The sequence below is a fragment of the Lolium perenne genome, chromosome 2 (assembly GCF_019359855.2).
Source record: "Lolium perenne isolate Kyuss_39 chromosome 2, Kyuss_2.0, whole genome shotgun sequence".
In the NCBI taxonomy this organism is placed as follows: Eukaryota; Viridiplantae; Streptophyta; class Magnoliopsida; order Poales; family Poaceae; genus Lolium; species Lolium perenne.
In genome coordinates, this window is record NC_067245.2 from 46,115,722 (window position 1) to 46,134,604 (window position 18,883).

Below are 18,883 nucleotides of genomic sequence, written 5' to 3' on the forward strand. Positions count from 1 at the left end.
AATTTTCTTTTGGGTGAGAAACTCTCAATATCACAATCACTTGTCGGATATTATCGATGAGATAGTAGCGGAATTTTTTTCGATGTTGATGATTTGTCCTTCATTAGTTCGAACTTGTAACATTTATTGTATGTGCACTTGTTTCCAGCTCTTGGGTTTCCTTTTGAGTATTTGTCGTCTCAAATGCGAAACATTGCATAAGTCAATCCATCTCGGGGAATCCGGTAAGATACTTTGAAACACCAACATGCACATTAGATTAGTATTCTTAAAGTTAAGTAAAGAAAAGTACGCTTCAATACAGAAACGTAAAAAATGGAAGAGAAAGAAAGAATCCATAATTTATCGTTTTTATTTTTTTGTCTGACTTGTTTCCACATTCCTCCGCCCCTCTCTTCATGCATTTCCACTAACACAATGTCGCTATGATCCTCGGGTATGCGTCCTAGACGATGAGTTAATCTAACATGGTGAATCTTGTCAAGAAAGGGTGCACTTGACCGTATAATTGAAAAATCCCTTGATCCGGCATTCACTGACAAGATCAAGCAGCATCATTGTGCGCGTGACATCCTTCATTCCTTCTTGAAGGCTTACTTTGGAAGATGAAGTAGCGTGCCACAAGTGAAATTTTTTTTCTCATTCTAGCCTTCACTGTTTGATAAACTGTCGTTCAGTACTATAGGTATTTTTTAAGCTTTCTTTGTCGTAGTCATGATTGGAAATTCCTATATTTCTCTTCTTACCGTAACTCAACCAAACACAGCTCATATCAAGTACAATTCAAGATGGCTTGCTATTTTAATCCATCTATCATGTTTCTAATCCTCTTTTTCTGATACTTTGGACCATGCAAATCAAAGGGGCTATGATATAGTGCACTCTTAGTGATGTAAAAGTAGAGATTTTGCTGACACGGTTTGGTAGAATAGATGAGCACTCGAGCGACGTGCACGTTTGGAACCTGGCAACGCGAGGATGAAATCATGAGCATTAAGATGAGCATCAAGATTAGCACGTATTTATATAAAAATTGTAATAGTATCCAAAAAAATAGATTATTCAAATGCACTAACTAACTCAGGAGTGCACATTGCTAGTTGCAAGTGAATTCTGTGAGGAGTTAATGGACCCGTTAGTCAACATGCAATGGGGCTACAATGATTAGTGCTTCATTAAATGCATGCAAGGTAAAAACTTGAGCCTTGATAAATAAAGCACGGATCTTGAATTAATGAATGATGCGATATCATCCTTTACCATCACGGCCTAAACCAATCTATCTTTATCTCGTTTAGTTCACAATACTTAGAACGTCCCATCAAAGACGATACAAGCATAGAGAGCCCACACTCAGCCTATGGATATAGATAGAAATGGCTGCATTTCTCATTAGCACATTATTCTCATTATCACGTTCAACCCATAATAAATATGTAAAGGTTATACACCAGTATTGTCCAAATATTCAGATACATCAAGGGAATGGCAATCGGCAATGTAAAGAATTGATATGTGAAACTAAAATAACACAGAGGCCTCATCGCGTTTGCGTGTGAGGTCCTGCCCTATCATATCAAGCGATGGACACCGGGCAAGCCAAGAACTTGCACCCATCTTCTATCTATACCTTCCTTTTAGGTTGTACTCACTGGGTTTTCAACACCTAAATTGTTGGTGTCAAAGAATGATGGTCTTAAAGATGTCTCCCCCTGAACACAATGTGATGGCAGGTGCCATCACAAGGGTATGCACAGTCGGTGTACTTGGCGTTGCCCCTCTCGAAGTACCAGTCACCGACCGCTTCAGCGATTCTCTGCGTGCCAAATAGAATAAGAGGAAGTTTCATCAGGCTAACGCCCAGGTGACTTGTTTTGCCATCAAATTCTAAGATGTAATTGTGTGTTATTTTCGTCATTGTGTGCAGTGAATGATGTTTAGACAGGGGAGGGGCGGGTGCATATCAGTGTGTGCATACCTTGTTACCAAGACGAGGAGAGTTGCCTGAGTACCATGTATCCTGTCTCTCACTCTGGCAATGGGCGAAACATGAGTTGATAAATACCCCATTCTGCCCTGACCCGGAGAAACCCTTCACAGCATTAAGCATTTCATCCCTAAAGCCTGCATCATACATAGAGAGATCATCCAATCTAATCTTAAGTTGACGGATTATGGATCAGAAGATCTGAGAATGCAGTGACGTACCATTTAAAAACTGAAGTTGATTGCCACTACAAGAAGCATAATTTTGCTTGCATCTTTCCCACAGACCTTGGTGATCAGCCGTTTTGGGGGCCAAACTTTCTTGAAGCTGGAAAGATACAGGCAAATATTATTTCATTGAATATTCTAGCTGTCAGATTCATTTATGTTAAATCAAAGGGTTAAATGTCTGGCAGGTACCTGCCACACGTCATAAGCAGTGTTCAAAATAAAAGTCGGCGTTTGCATGTTTGGCAGCACGTTCTGTGGGAAAAAACACTGTATGGAGGAACAGTTAGGAAAAGCATATGTCGAGAAAAACCCGTAGGTATTTATGGATGTTTTTTCCTTACCGAGGTTTTATCCATGCGAGAGGTACAAGATCTGGGCAAGCTTCTTCCAGAACCCTGCATTTTTTATTAAAAATTTGACAAGTAACATCAGGAAAATGAAGATATTGTTGTCAGCACATGAATAGTCTAACTCAAACATAATTAGTAGTAGCACCACCGTTAGAAGAAGGATAGTACCAAGTACCAACAATGAATTATCACAAACTATTCAGAAAATCATGTCTGACAGAATGGCAGGTACCTGCAATCTCACGATGCCATTGAAGAATTCTCTCATTCCCCGACGACCAGCAATATCAACACTGAAAATGGTAATGTATCACCTTAACATGCATTTGAACTGAGGTTGAAATAGCACGTCCTTTTCATGGTAACAAAGATCATATAAAAGCAGAGATTCGCCTAGATATGTGAACATACGCGTCAAGGAACATTCCAGCATCTGCAAGGCACTTGACTCTGGTATTTGACGGAAACAGTCCACGGAACTCATCACAGTGAAGTATGGTAGAAGCACCCCCAGCAGAGCATCCAGAAAGAAGGGCCTGAGGTATCAAACTGCAACATGTAAACATAAATGATCTCCCAAAAGCTATTTACTAAAATGATTTTAACTCTGGAAGGATCAACACCTGACTAGCGGAACGCATTCCTTGGGCCATCAGGTCATCCATAGCAGCCTGCCAAATACGCTGACCTCGGAAATAAAGGCCTGAAGCCTAGATACAGAAATTCAGAAATGAATCAATGTAGCTTAGTAAAGAAAATGGAATCACCATACAAAATTTACTTCTTTTGAGTGAAAATGTGATTAAATAATCAATATACATGTTCATTTCATCACAAAAAATATATACATGTTCATTTCGTCACAAAAAATATACGTATTCATTTGTGGAATTGTTAAAATGAAGAAGGGTCTATCACCATGCATAGAGATGTGATTTTCACTAACCGCGTCAGCCCCATCACCAGTGAAGGATCCACCATCACAATACCGAACCTTCACTCGGTTCCAGTTGTAGAAATCTAGAAGATAAGAAAACAGCATTACAATTCTCGAACAAAAATTACAACTGAGTAATCTACCGTTATCTTCGTTTTGGGGTCAAGGAAGTAGTAACAACAACACATGACAAGTCCAAAACATGTTTTTCTTTGTGCGAAAAACATGTTATTTGGTTAGAAGAATACCTGGATTTTCTTCAGGTCTGTTACTCATTATGCCTGTAAACTGGAGCTGCCTCTCCATGTGATTTGATGACCCACGCCGACTGCTCTTGCGGTACACACAGCTTTTAACATCATTGCACCAGCCTCCACCCTGGAATTCGATTTAGAATCACCATCAACCAAGGCTAAAGCAGACAATTTTCACTCTCCTACTAATCTACACGGAACTCAAATTGATCTATCAGCTTGCATATATGTGAATCATAGTTTATTGCTCACCTCCAGGTTGACAAGCCAATTATTTGACCCCGATCCAGATCCCCGGTGTAGGTGGTAACCCGGCAAGCTTCCATCCAAGCATACTGTAAAGATTGTCATGGAAGTAAGCATCCACATTTACCAGCCTACTATGCTACTCCTATAATCTAGAAAAAGAAACCTACGCATACTCAAATTCTGATGTGAAAGAAAGAATTGCTCCTAAAGTACTTAATACTTCAACAAAAAAAATCGAAATGGGGCATTGCCCAGACTCTGTATCAATATGATGCACATGGCATTTCATTTATTTGAAAGGTTCAAAATAGTAGTTGCCGTAACCAGGTTTTATTTGATTAATTTTTCTAGGAAACTATTTTGATTAATTTTAGACAAACAGAGTCATCGTAACATGCATTAATAAATCAATCAACACCATACTTCAAATCTTGAGGAATTTACAACCTAAAGGTACCGATTCATTTAGAATCTCTGGTATATTTACCAAGTTCGCCAAGCAATCATGCACAATCAACACTTACCCAATTCACAGGCAACAGATGACATTGAGCCCCCCAATACCAAATTAGGTAACAAAAATCCATGATGTCAAGCACTAGGAAGGTAAGGCTAGATCCACATGCATATATTTATCAGGATCCGCACATGGCACATGCCACTACTAGTCTAATCACACTACCAAATGACAGTACAAGGATAAGACTGCATGATCACTCAATCAGCAGAGCATCTAAATACAAGGGGATACTGAAGAAGGAAAGAAAAATAACACGAGCAGTCACAATCTCTCAAGATACAAGGTAGTATACTCTGACCGAACCGAACCAGGGTCAACACAACAGCAGTGACAAGGGTCACGCAGCTCAATAACCCATCCCACGTGACATTGCCAGTAGAAAACTAATCTTTGCAACATCAAGAAAAATACTAGTACTAACATATACGGGGAATAATTGTTGGAGAAGGAGAGATTTACCGGCTCCCCTGGCGGCCGCCGACTGGATGAGCGTGAGGCCGACGAAGGCGCCGTTGCCGCCGCCGGAGTTGCCATTGGTGTAGTATACCTGCGTCCCGTTGGACCACGGCTCGGAGGCACCCGCTGCTCCGGCCAGGAAGCCAAGAACCAGGGCAAGAAGGGCCCAAGAACCCATGACTTCTCTCTCCCTCCTCACAGGAGGGGAGGTGAGTGAGAGTGCTGGAAGCTGGGAGTGTGGGAGGAACGGATCTGGAAAGGGAGGGGAGGAAGAGATCGGCGGCGGTGGCCAAAGCGAGCGAGAAAGGAACTTATACGCGGCGGCAGCAAGTGTAGCTAGCTGGCTTGCAATGGGCAATGGGCAATGGACAATGGCTGACAAAAGAAAAGCGGCCGCTTCTGGAGATTCTGTGCCCCGATGCGGCGATGCTACAACTGTGGCGCACCGCAGTGTAAACGCGGGAGGTGTTTACTCGGTGCTGCGATTTACATCTGCGAAGCAAAGCATCTCTCGAGTGGAGTGGGGGAGGAAGAAAGGAAAAGCGAGTAGTAGAAGAAGTAGCCAGTCCAGAAGAAGTGAAAAGCTCGGGGGAACTGTGATTGCAATTACTGCTTTTCGGGGGGCCTTCCCTCGATTGCAGGCAGCTGCGTGCAGGGCTGCGGCCGGCCGCTGGTTTTTATTATCTGACGCGCAAAATCATAAACAGTCCGTCCGAGATGTCGGCATTTTCTTATGCTTTCGTTGGAGCAGAATGTTTGGACTCCCGCGGATTTTTCACCGAATGGTTCAGGTACCGAACGCGTCTCAAACGACATTTTCATTCTGTCCAATTTTTGACATCAATACTGCTTTAATACGAGCTGTTTTTCTAAATGCAAGTACGAGCTGATTAGTTGCAGCGCTGGTGCCACTACTGGTATGGTTAGAGCATCTCTAGTGCCCGTATTTATCCTAAACGAAAATACGAAGTTCGGTCTCCCAAACTGTTCAGTTTAAATGTTTTTAGTCACCGCGCGGATTAGTCACCTACGCGGCCACTTGCGTACCGCACGTTCCCAAGCTCCATCGGAGCGCGCCTGCCTCGCGCGGTCCGCCTCCAACCGCACACCCGATGGATGCGATCGCGATTTCCCGCCGCCGATTCGGTCCCCTCCCCTACCGCTCCGTCTTGCGCACGCCATTGCGGAGAGAGGGGTGGTGGTGGCAGCGGCGGAATTGCTCGCCGGAGTGGAGGCTGGCGGCGGCGGAGCGAGTGCTAGCGGCGGAGGGGAGTAGGGTTTGGAAAACCAAACTCCCCTATACGGCCCGTTTTACGAGGCAGGCCGCGAGTTCGGGCTCCGTTCTGGGCCTCTTACCCGTATTGTTGCCGGAATTTTTCGGTTTCGGCCCATTTTCAGAGTTGTTCTTAGTTGCTTCTGCAACTATACATGCTTGGAAACAAACGGGGGGTTTCCTAAAGAGTTTTAGAAATCGTTATGTCTGTGGGTCCTCATGGGCCATGGCTGGCCCATAGAGCGAGGCAAGAGGACGCTCGCTCTGGACCCTCACATGGTAGAGGCCTCGACGCAAGATTTGTGTGTGTGTACATTTTTATATAACTTCTATTTAGGTCTAACTGTTGCATGGCCCAAACTTTCAGCATGAACCCGTATTGTCGCCGGAATTTTGCAACTAAAAACATCTTTTAAAATTTTGCACGCAATTAATTGAGCTTGTCCTACATTTTCAACCTGGATTCGCCACTGTCTTACCTAAAAGAAACACTCTAAAATTTATGAATTACTTTTATCGATGCCACGATTTTATGTCTAGCCTTCGGGCCTTCCAGATATTGTGAGTATTTATCAGTCGAGAGTAAAGATACAGTCACGTAACTATGCCACCCCAAAAGCAACTTTCCTTCTATTCACGATAGTTACACTTGTCCCTATGAAACGTGTATGTTTAGAGACACCATATTTTATCTTCTTGTTAATTTAGTATCAAATATGTCTACTCTTCTATTCACCTTTTACATGGGATATGAATCAGTTACTCCTGTAAAATTTTCATGTGATTAATTAATTATAGAGATACATATTTTATACACATGTATAAAGGAGCAATTATTAGAAATATGTATCATGGCATATAGTTCATCCGGTCAATAAAATTGAATGCTTTTAAATGTCTTCACTAAGATTTCAAAGACCATGGGTCTATCAAATGTAAGGATTATTTAATTTTCTATTGCGTTAGCATAATATTTTTCATATGAATACTAATACTTTGATGATCTCAATGTGGTGAACACCGGCGACCAACACCTTGCCGAGCTGGCACGATGGTTCCTCCAGCGAAGATAGTCTCTGTTTCTCCAACGAATCTTGGGTTTTCGATATGGAAAATTTGAGTTTTTGCGTATTTAGTTGATTTACTCAAATATCTCTACCATTTGTTGTTGATTAGGATTTTATCGACATCAACTACACTCCTAACACCATTGAAGATCTGCCATTTCGCAGAATAGATGTGGGACGCAATGAACATTGCCGCGTCCACCACATTGAGATCATCAAATGTGTGGCCTTTGAAGGCACGAACACGGGGCACTTATTCTACCTTTGCTTTGTGGAAAACGTGAGTGTTTGTTATCTGCATTTGAACAACCATTTTCTGTAGGATTGAAGCATAGATAATTATAGGTTGATAGTTTGACATATATTGATCTGGATTGGTTGCAGTAGCATAGTTTAGTGTGTGCGTTGGAAGTGTTTATTCATAATCCAAGTATGCTTATAGTTGGGATGATTGATTAGCAGCCAAAATAATGTATGCTTATAGTTTGATATGATATAGTGATAATCCAAGATGGAGTTGTTGGACAATATTAGTTTAAATGCATTGGTTAATTGTGTTATCAAATATATGAGCAAATGTTTTAATATTACTGCAGCATGTCAGCAACCGTGGGTTTCAAGCATGGGTAGATGAGAGACACTACAACATGCTCTGAATAAACTACGGAGAATGCATTATTCTAGCAACTTAGCTAGAATCGAGGACAAAATGGAGCATGCCAAGTTTGTTGAGGAGCTTTGCGATAGAACGCCCCGATCATCTGCAGCACAAGCAGATGTGTTCGACCAGTGTATACTTTTATTTTTGACCTGAACCTTCGGCGGGCTTATATGCTGGTTTGGACATTTATAACTAAACTGAAGTGTACATCATGAATCCATTACAGTTTTTTTTAGAGGGCTAAGGGGAAGGTCTTCTCCAAATTGTTGAAGACGAGCGTAATGGCACTATGACTGTGGTATCTCGAGGGTTGCGGCGGCGCAAGATGAAGAGGTTGTTGAAGCAGGTGATGCCTTGTTCGGTGAGATCTTGATTGAAGAAGCTCAAGATATCACGGGGCATAGAGCACGTGAGGAGCAAATGATCAACACTTTCATCAGCATGATGGGCACGAAGCCGAGTCCGTCAACCGGTGTCGAAACCGTCTCTTGTTGGTGGGGATATGTCGTCGTCTTGCAAGCAAGCAGAAAGTATTGCACTTGAGAGAAGCAACGCTCCTCCAAACCGTAGTAACATCTCCTGGTTTCGGTGCCTTTTGCTAACATCTCCACTGATACGAGGCTAATCGGTCAAACGATACGAAACGGAGCTACGGAAGGACCACCGTGATATATGATTCTAGGCTAGTTCTTCTTTCGGTTGGTACTGCAAGTTGTAGCAATGAATTTGGATCACTTGCAGCATGAATCCACGCACGTACGTACGTGATGGTCCGTAACCCATTCGTCAGTCCATGGAAAGCGAGACCTGAGCGTCTTCTGTAACAACCGGCACGGCCACGTGCCCTGGAGGCACACAGCGTGGCACGATTCTCCAGCTCAAATTAGTCGCTTAGAGCATCCCACTGTTGGCACTCCCCACGCCCAAATTCGACGAAAGTTTCGTCCGGATTGAACGAAAATTTGGTCTGGGGAGCGCCGAAGTTCCAGCCGTCCCCCCGGAAGGAAACCCCCCAACCTCGACCATTTGACATATTTCAAACAAATTCGACATAAAATTTAACAAGTTCGGCCAGCAAGAGTCCGAAAATTGCTGAAACAAATTCGGCGATAATCAGTACAATGTTTAACAAGTGCGGAAACAAATGAAGCACACAATTTCACAATTTTTGAAACAAATTATGACAGACTAGTTGGCGTCGGCGTTGGCGTTGCTCGGAGCGTCCATATGTGCTCCATCAGATCATATTGCAGCTGACCCTCCATTCGTTGTCTTGGCTTGCACTTCCGGCGACCTGGTGTCGACCCACCACGTCGACCAGTTGCCACCCCGGCGTACATGCTTGACAAGCAACCGAGGATCAGCATGTGCTCCTCGTCTTGGGCGGCGGCTGCCATCTCTTCACGCATAAGCTCGATGAACATCTGCTCCTCCTCTTCGTCCGAGTTCATGGCCGGCGAGGCAAATGGACGAACACCTGACGGGCGTGGTCGAGGCAACCCGAGCCGCAAACGACGAGGAGTAGGCCGTCGTCGGAAAACATGCCAGCGGAGGAGCAGCCAGATAGGCCGTCGTCGAAAAACGGCGGAATATAGGCAGGTGGGGGAGGAGGGGCGGCGGAACTGGCCAACAAGCCGACGGGGTGGTGACGGCGGCGAGAGAGATACGAGGGGTGGGAGAGATTTTGAGTTGGGTTCGTGTGTCCAGCCGCCGACAGAGCGGGCCCTTTCCCGCTTTTCACTCGTCTGGAGTCCCCGAGCGCGCCTCGGGGGACCGGGGTTGGCGTGGGCTCATCGGATGTATTTAGGGCCAAATCCGGACGAAAACGAGAAACCGGGAGCGCGACTGTCCGAATGGAAAAAACGTCGATCGGGGACCTCGTCGGGAAGACGAGTGAGGATGCTCTTAGCTTGAGCACCCCAATGACCCGAACTGCAAAATTGGATGGTACTGGGAAGGTCTGTAGTCACCGCAGCAGCCAAGATGTAGATGACGCCATAACGGGATTGTGAATGCAGATTGATTCCGGCCAAAAAAGCAGGTTCTGTCATATGGTTACTGCTGAACTGAATGGTCAGGACATGATCGGTAATGTCGCCGCAATGGGATCGTGAAAGCAGTTTTTTTTTTTAGATCATCGTGAAAGCGGATTGATTCCGGTCAAAAAGGCAGACTGTGTCGAACAAGTTAGGTTATAAATCCAAGTGTTTGCAAGAAAATAAAGGAGATTTTTCCCCGTGATTTCAGGGTAGTGAGCGGGCAACCTGCAGCCGAATTAATCCAACAGCTACATAGCCGGCCAAGAGAGCTAGCGTTGGGTCTACTTGAGGAAAGAGAAAGAAGAAAAAAAACATTTATCTTCTCTTAGGTAAGAAATAATCTCTTACCATCTCTTATCATATCTCTCTCACTACGTATTTAGGATGTCTTGTTATTGAAGATAAGATAAAAAATAATCTATTATATATCATATTTTATTGTTATATCTATATTATGTGACAGGATTAAGATCTTATCAACCATTGCACATATCGTTCAGCCCCGTATCTACGTTGGCGGCCGTGTATATAAACCAAGGTTTAAAATAGCGTGTTAAAAAAAACAGTGGTATCTTCCTGCAAATGATATACTCCTTCATCTAAATTTTGACAAAGTTGAGACATTTTTGATGAAACGAGCGAGTACGCACTATACCATGCTATATTTTAAATGACGTTTGAAAAATAACATTTTAAAAAAATACCACCTATAACCAAAAATAAAAGATTTTAGGAAATATAGATAATATAGTCTAAAATTAAGTGACGAAACCATGCATTCATAACAACATATAGAAATAATTTTCCAGATTTTAGAAGGCTAACATGAACATTTCATGAGGCAACAATATAGTATAAATTATTTATTAAGATAGGAATCATAAGTATTAGCGACATTATTTTTTCGATTTAGAAGAGGAACTAACAAATTACAGTTCATCACCATGCTAAATATAAGGCAAATTATTTTTTTCTTAAGGAGGAAAATTTTGGCTCTTGGACAAATAGGCTGGAGAAATTAGCACGCTAACGATGTAATGTTTTAGTGCGCTATAGCATGCTATTTTGTAAATAGTGTAATAGGGAGTAAAATAACTAAAATTTAGGCCGGACTACCCAGATATACTGTAGCGCATTATTATAAACCTTGATATAGGCTTTTATTCTTTTATTAAAAATCTAGGTTTTACAAAAGATTTCATTATGGACTATACAGGGTAGGGTCCATACATGAATCAACCATCTAAAACATACTCCATCCGTTCCTTTCTACAGTGCTATAGATTTTTGACACGAAAATTAGCGCAAAAGTATTTTTTACACAAGATCCCCTGGCTGAACGATTTGAGATCAGACTAAAATTAGGGAAATCGATAACTTCCTAACTTACCATAATAAATCCCGCAAATATGTTTAGTTGTCTCTCCATATATATGCAGCCATATTTAATTAAGGAAAGAAAATATTGTTTCCTAAATCTAATCAATCCTTGGGGCCATGCATTAGGAATCTCAATTAATTATTTCCTGTTTTGTATGGATCTTTTTTCATGCATGTCGTGTGGAAGTTGACTGGTGGAGGGGGTAATTAAAAAAGCCAAGCTACAGCCTCATATTGTGAAAGAAATGCCATAAATCTATATGCACTATAGAAAGGAACGGATGGGGTATTAAAAAAACATGAAGTGGCTCTCCATCAACGTGTTATCCTAAGATCAAAAGATCAGCTACACTGACTCTATATATCCCTTGCAATATTCTTCGACCAGTTGCATCAAGTAGACAAATCCTTTTGCTTTTTGTTTGGTTGTAAATAATATTACATATGGATCCAATAAGTAGCCAATGAAATTACATAACAAAATAAATTGATTTTGCATTGTTAAATATATTAATTGTGTATGTTCTGTATGGCTCAAAGTAAAGCACAAAAACCAACACAAATTAGCACTTTATCATTTTTTCTTATGTTTGCTAACCAATTTTCAAACAAATTTATGATACTGTAAGGGAGTAATATTAAAAGCCATATTAACAATGTACCATACAATATTTCCAAGTGGGCAAGATATAAATAAACGGTTTTGCTATGTCTCAGTCAACTGAGAATTTCTTAAGTCTCAGTCACCACAAAAATGAACTTGAGTTGCACTTTTCTGTCAAAAAAGTGCAATTGCACTTTTCTACTAGAAAAGTGCAACTGATCCGAGTTGCACATTATTTTGAACTGTAGTTGCACTTTTCTGAGGTGACTGAGACTTAAGAAAATCTCAGTCAACTGAGACATAGACACACCCATAAATAAATGTTCTTTTGATTCATCGATGTATCCGGTGTGTCCGGAGCTATCCCCTATGGACCTGGACGGACTCGGAGCACCGGATACCGTATTAGACCGCACCGGACAGAAAGACCTTTGGTGCATGCGACTACGAATGAAAAAAAAAACCCAGCGCGTCCAAAAAAATCTTTAAAGAACGCTTTTGAGGACGTGGCTGAAGATGCTCTTGTACCTTATCACACCCATGGGCGGACGCAGCGGATGGGCCGAGGGGGCCGTGGCCCACCCAGAAATTTGAGAATTGTTTTGACTACCCATCAGCGGGTGGGCCGAGGGGGCCGTGGCCCACCCAGAAATTTGAGAATTGTTTTGACTACCCATCAGCGGGTGGGCCGAGGGGGCCGTGGCCCACCCAGAAATTTGAGAATTGTTTTGACTACCCATCATCTCAGTAGCCCAATTTGGCACACAGTTAAGGTCCGGCCCATTTACTGAGCGCTAGCGCTAAAGGAAATCAAAAATCAAAGTTGAAGGATTCGATCCCGGGTCGCCTACAATGGGACAGAGGTTCTCTGCCACTGAGCTGTAGTTCAAATCGTGAAAGCTTCTGTGTACCGGCCATCTTTACTTCAATGAGGTCTGGTTAGGTCGCTTTTAGTTGCTCCTTAGTTTGGATCCAGATTTGTTCTTCTATATATATGCTTATATAATTGGTTTCTATGTCTTTTCTAGTGGTGGTTACGGGCGAATGTTTAAAGTGTATTTTTCGATGTAATTTTCTATTCATACTATATTTTATCATGTAAGACTCTTTTCATATTTTAAACTATTTGTATTGTAATCATGCACATTTGATGCATGTACGGAGTATTAAACTACAATGCTGACAACCGATTTATCTTATATATCACTTATTTTACAAACTTTTTTTACAATTGGGGATGGTGCAAAAAAAAAATTTGGAGGTGTGCCCCCCCCTCCAGCTTTATCCTGCGTCCGCCACTGATCACACCCCCTTGAGATTTACCGAACTCATCGATCAGTAGTGACAACTCAAATGGTGCAGGCAGCTCAGCGGCTGCATCGCCAGAGCGTAATCTCACTCTCGCAGATTCCACAGCTTCATCATAATACGCTAGCTCCTGCCTTCTAGTTTTCTGCAACTGGACTAGTAGAGTACAAGATCTGCACGAAGCACGACGAACAACAGCACGCCGTAGCAGGTACGTCACATCGGCGGCCGGATGCATTCGTCTGGCGCCAAGCGAGCCGGTGAGAAGTAGAGTAGAAAACAAACTGCGGCGAAGTGGATGGACGGATCGATCCGGGACTGCAGAGATCGAGGTTCCGTACCTGCCGGCATGGTTGTCCGCATAAACTAGTATGATGAACAAGTGATCACATGAGACTGTCTATTGACATACATGCTGCCTCGGAGTAGCATTGATACTGTGATGCCGGATTGGATCATTGGATATCTGGATGCCGCGCGCCTGCACTGGTCAAAAGGACTCAGATTAAGCAAGCAGCGAGCATGAGTGCATGTTATTTTGTCTGCCGATTAATCAATGGGGATTTGGTGGAAGCATCAGTTTGCTAGCCATGTGTTGCGGCGATTTGCACAAAAATAACCCAAAACTGAAAGAAAAGCACAGACTAACCCTCCGGCGAAACTATTTCACCAATCTAACCCTTTTGTGTGGCGCCCCTCCCACGGGCGCCACACATGCCCATGTGGCTCCCCACCTGCCGGCGCCATCGACCCAGCCCGACGTGGCCCCCTCGCCGCCGAAGCCGGTGCGCCCATCCGATGCAGAAGCATGTGTGGCGCCCCTCCCAACGGCGCCACACATGCACTTGGAATTGCCCAACCATACTGTGAGACAAATGCTCTGGGACTTAGCCGTTTTGCGAGGCTCGATGTGTGGCGCCGACTCCACTGGCGCCACACTAGCATATGTGGCGCCGATTCCACGGGCGCCACACATAGAGGCTCGCGAAAACGGCTAAGGACTTATCGTCCGGAGCCCCCTGGATGTTTTCGACCCAATGTTGATATAAGTTGGCATGTGTGGCGCCGATGCCACGGCGCCACACAGCACTTGTGGCGCCGCTTGGAAGGGCGCCACACATTGACTTTTGTTAAAAACATGAAAAATCCTATCAAACTCCAACGATTACGAGTACAACATTGGACACAACAAGTAGCAATTTCATGACATACACATATAACACTTCATAGGTCACATTGGAGCACGTAGATTCAAACAACAAGTAGCATTACAGACCATGGTTCGACATGACATAGGGTTCACAAATCGATACTTATGAATATAGAGTTCACAACAACTCGTGGGCACATCCTAGTAGCGTCCTCGACGTGCCGTCCTCGCGGGCTGCTTCCGGACGGCCATCCTCTTCGTCCGCTGCCGTGGCTGCTCCTCGCCGCTGCTCCTGCCGCTGCTTCCCGCTGCTTCCTCGCTCTCCTTCCTCCTCCTCCTCCTCCTCCTCATCCTCCTCCTCCTCCTCGAAGAGAACGGCTCGTCGTTCCTCATCCTCGACATATCCGATCTCCGCCGGCCCCTCATCCTCCTCGGTGACAACCTTCTTTCCTCGGCCGACATAATCTTCCGGAGTGTACCGGTTTGGACCCTTGCCCCTTGGCTTCAATCGGTAAGCCGACCGTGCGGCTTGCTTGGAGGTACGCTTTGGAAGTATGGCTTGACTCGAATTAGCTCGTCCTCGGGAATCTTCACAGACACGAACACATGAGATTACAAAGTTGAAATTAGTAAGAACATGTTTGACAAGAACAAAATAGTCCATACCTCCCGCTCTTCGAAGAGGAAGATGTAGCGATTTCGGCTTCCGGCAACCTAGCAAGCCGGCTAACCGCCGCATCTTTCGTGCAAAGTTGTTCTCATGGCGTCATCCCGTTCATGGTTACAAATTCACCACATCATAGTATCGTACATTCAAAGTTGGTGATCATACCTTAATGAAATACCGCAACGGTCGGACAGGCTTGTCATCTCTCCCGCTCTGCTCCCACATAACCTCGCACTCCTCAAATTTGTTTTTCGATCTCCTTCCGTTGTGACAAATATAGCATACACAATTGAAGCGTTCACATGGCAATGTAGATGATGTACTAGTTCCGAGAGAATAGAATACCACGAAGTTCAGCTCGGAAGCAATAGAAGTCGATCTCCCTCTGCGAGCAAATCTGTCGTCCGGCTTTGCCCAACCTCATCGAATCCGGATGGGGTCGTCCAAGATCTCCTCGGGATACGCGTGCTTAACTAACTCGATACGCGTGTTCTCATGGAACCACTCGAGGTAGTTGTTGAAAGCGGCGAAGTTGTGAGGCACAATCTGCTCAGGGCCGCATTCCGTGCCGCTTCCAAACACCGTTGGAACGCTGCGATGTGGCCGCTATGATGGGTGGCCAATTTGTGATCTTCCTCTGCCGCTGCCTATCAAGCCCGCAAGAATCAACAAGTTAGTTTGTACCTCTTCTATCAAGAATCTTCCATCGCATGATTCCGTAAGTTTACCTATGAAGCGCCTTGTCCGTGTCTTGCCACCTTTGGTGGGCACTCTGATACAGCCCAAAGCTTGTCTCATCACTCTTTGCGGCTGGTGGTGTTCAACAAGCCACATGCATATGAGTGGGCAGCGCATACGCCGTAACCGCGCCTCCTCCGTGCACTTGTGGTTGAGGTCGGTCATCGACGCGCCAATACGGTAGTAGCTACCATATGGCTCCCATTCCACCTGCAGCATACAAACATCTCGAGAATTTAGAACATGCCGGTAGAATCAATGAAAACTAGGATTGCAAAAGAGTGATCGGTTACTCGCTCAGCGGTAAGAGTGTCCAACTCCGCGGTGTCTTGCATGTACATGATCTTTGGATCGCCCGACATCTCCGAGACATTGTCCCAAAGGTATGCCCAAGTGGGCTCCCGATCGAGAGTGAGGGTAATGAGGCCATGGCCTCTCGTTGAGTACCCTAGGCCGCCCAACCGATAGGCGGTCCCAGCTCCATACGGAAAGTAGGAGCATGCATCCACCAATACCGCCGCTCCCGTCCTGCTCCCGGTTCTGCGACAAGCTTCGTCCAGCTGCGCATGTAAGACATTTGGTTAGTACTTTGTCTAGCACACTACTATAGGAAAATAGTACATAGAGCAAATCATCACCTGCCGGTAGAGGTAGGCAAGTGCCGCTGTTCCCCAACTCCAACGGTTATCCAACACCGTTAGCGCCTTCAGCCAACACCAATGGGCCAGCTTCCCCCCACTGTCAGGAAAGAGAGTCCTCGAAATCATGTACCATAAGTACACGCGGGCGTACGTCCTCCGAGTGTCCTCGTCGGCCTCTTCCGGGCATTCTCCAAAGTTAGTCCTGATCCATTCGAAAGACGCGCCGGCGGGAGCTCTCTTCTTTGGATCTGCTGGCGGCGGAGGAGCCCTGCCAATAAGCACCTCCATCTGCTGGCGCCACCCATCAGAAGCTGTGTTCATACACAGTGGCTCGCCCTGAATAGGTAGTCCAAGGATCATGGAAACATCCTGGAGAGTAGGGGCCATCTCGCCGGCCCTCAAGTGGAAGGTGTGAGTCTCCGGCCTCCACCGGTCGACAAGGGCGGTGAGTGCCGAGGGGTTCATGAGTGGCCCCCCACGGCTTACAAGGGATATGAACGGGAGAAGACCGGTAGGCCGGATGAACTCCGTGTACCTCTCGTCATACGGTATATCCGATGTGCCATGGTAACGAATCTTCAAAGGTTGAAGATCCGTTCCCTTCTCCGTCATATGAACAGCCCGGTGCAACCTGTCGTACTCTTCATCCAGAAGCCACACCATCCTACATGTATGAGCAACACATACATGAGAATATATCCAAATAAGCCATCACACATACATTCCTAACAAATATGAGTTATTCCATCAAGAATACATGAGAATATATCTAACTTTCGAATCACCTATACATGAGAGTTCATATCCAAATACATGCTCCAATTTTGCCTTTCACCACATACATACATAAGGTTCCATACATACACACATACAAATATTTGGATCAAGAATACATGAGTTATTCCATCACAAAAATTAGACATATGTAACAAATTTGAATGCATTTGCTAGGCAAATATTAGACATTTCAAATAGGCATATGTAACAAATTTGAATGCATTTGCTAGGCAAATATTAGACATTTCAACACATGCATACATAGGATTTCAACACATACATGTAAAATTTCATTCAACACATCTAGGGTTCCTACATATCTAGGGTTCCTACATATCTAGGGTTCCTACACATACACATTCAACACATACATAGCCATTTCAAATCTAGTTTCCATGTCTAGGGTTCATGTGCAAATCTAGCAAGATCTATGAAATTAGTGGATGAATGTCAGGGATTCGAAGGGGATTACCTTGAGGAATGGATGGGGAAGAGATTGGCCGGTCAGATCTGACGAATTTGTGGCCGATTTGTTGGGGGAGAGAGGGAGGGAGGAGGAGGAACCGCCGGCCGCCTTGGGGGAGAGAGGGAGGTCGTCCAAGAAACAGAGAAGAAGATGGTCGGGCTGGGCGCGGGCGCGGGCGCCACACTTAAGTGGATGTGTGGCGCCCGTGGCATCGGCGCCACACATGCTAGTGTGGCGCCCGTGGCATCGGCGCCACACATCGAGCCTCGCAAAACGGCTAAGTCCCAGACGTTCCGGAGCCCCTGGATGTTTTGGACCGAAAACATGATATAAGTTGGCACGTGTGGCGCCGTTGGGAGGGGCGCCACACATGCTGCCACGTCGGATGGGCGCACCGGGCCTCGGCCGAGGGCCACGTCGAGCTGGGTCGATGGCGCCGGCAGGAGGGGAGCCACATGGGCATGTGTGGCGCCCGTGGGAGGGGCGCCACACAAAAGGGTTAGATTGGTGAAATAGTTTCGCCGGAGGGTCAGTCTGTGCTTTTCTTTCAGTTTTGGGTTATTTTTGTGCAAATCGCCATGTGTTGCAGTGAAGTTCAGCAGCAGGACCACGAGCACGCACCGAAATATTCAGAGATGTAGGCACTGGCATTGAACTGAATTAAGCGGCGTGTACTTCACTGCCCGACCGAGCGAGCGGCCACCGCTGATCTGATCGTGTGCTCATGCCAGTTGTGGTGGGTGAGGATCGTGTGACCACTCTAGCTAGCTGGACGAGCACACGCGCCGACGCCAATCGAGCCAACCGCCGACGCTGCTCGTCATATTTTTGTATAAGAGCAAGTACAATAAATCTGACTCAGCAGGCTATAAAATTTAAAATAGTGTTGTTTTGCTTAGCTGGATGAGAGAGAAGTGGAGAGAGAAGAGAGATAGCTCTTCGCAAGAGCAGCCAGACGCTTCCTGACTTTCTGAAAGACTTTGAGTATGTGTGGTGGGCCGCTTAAAGCCAACTATTGTACAAGTTAGCTATAAATTGACTATAGCTGGTCTTATAGCCAGCACCCCGTTGCACTATTGGAATTGCTCTAAGTGTATAACTCTATTTTTGTAGGAAAATCTGTTTTCCT

At 44.9% G+C, this 18,883-nt stretch overlaps 1 protein-coding gene across 1 annotated transcript; it reads right to left on the minus strand.

Moving 5' to 3' along the window:
• Positions 1-1,367: 1,367 nt before the first annotated feature.
• LOC127331991 (pectin acetylesterase 2) lies at positions 1,368-5,576 on the minus strand. The gene is made up of 12 exons (XM_051358239.2): positions 4,987-5,576; positions 4,011-4,093; positions 3,753-3,882; positions 3,514-3,587; positions 3,191-3,277; positions 2,979-3,103; positions 2,800-2,860; positions 2,559-2,612; positions 2,407-2,484; positions 2,209-2,314; positions 1,979-2,124; positions 1,368-1,816 (listed from the first exon to the last, which is right to left on the minus strand). Exons 1-12 carry the CDS (start codon positions 5,159-5,161, stop codon positions 1,697-1,699), a joined length of 1,239 nt encoding a protein of 412 aa, XP_051214199.1. The 5' UTR covers positions 5,162-5,576; the 3' UTR covers positions 1,368-1,696.
• Between the last annotated feature and the right edge of the window lie 13,307 nt (positions 5,577-18,883).

Bases quoted from the DNA above. Each gene is read 5' to 3' on its own strand.
- LOC127331991 (XM_051358239.2), bottom strand. From the start codon at position 5,161: ATGGGTTCTTGGGCCCTTCTTGCCCTGGTTCTTGGCTTCCTGGCCGGA. The intron at 4,094-4,986 runs GTAAATCTCTCC...CAATCTTTACAG, and splicing joins GGCGGCCGCCAGGGGAGCCG to TATGCTTGGATGGAAGCTTG. The intron at 2,861-2,978 runs GTATGTTCACAT...TACCATTTTCAG, and splicing joins GCTGGAATGTTCCTTGACGC to TGTTGATATTGCTGGTCGTC.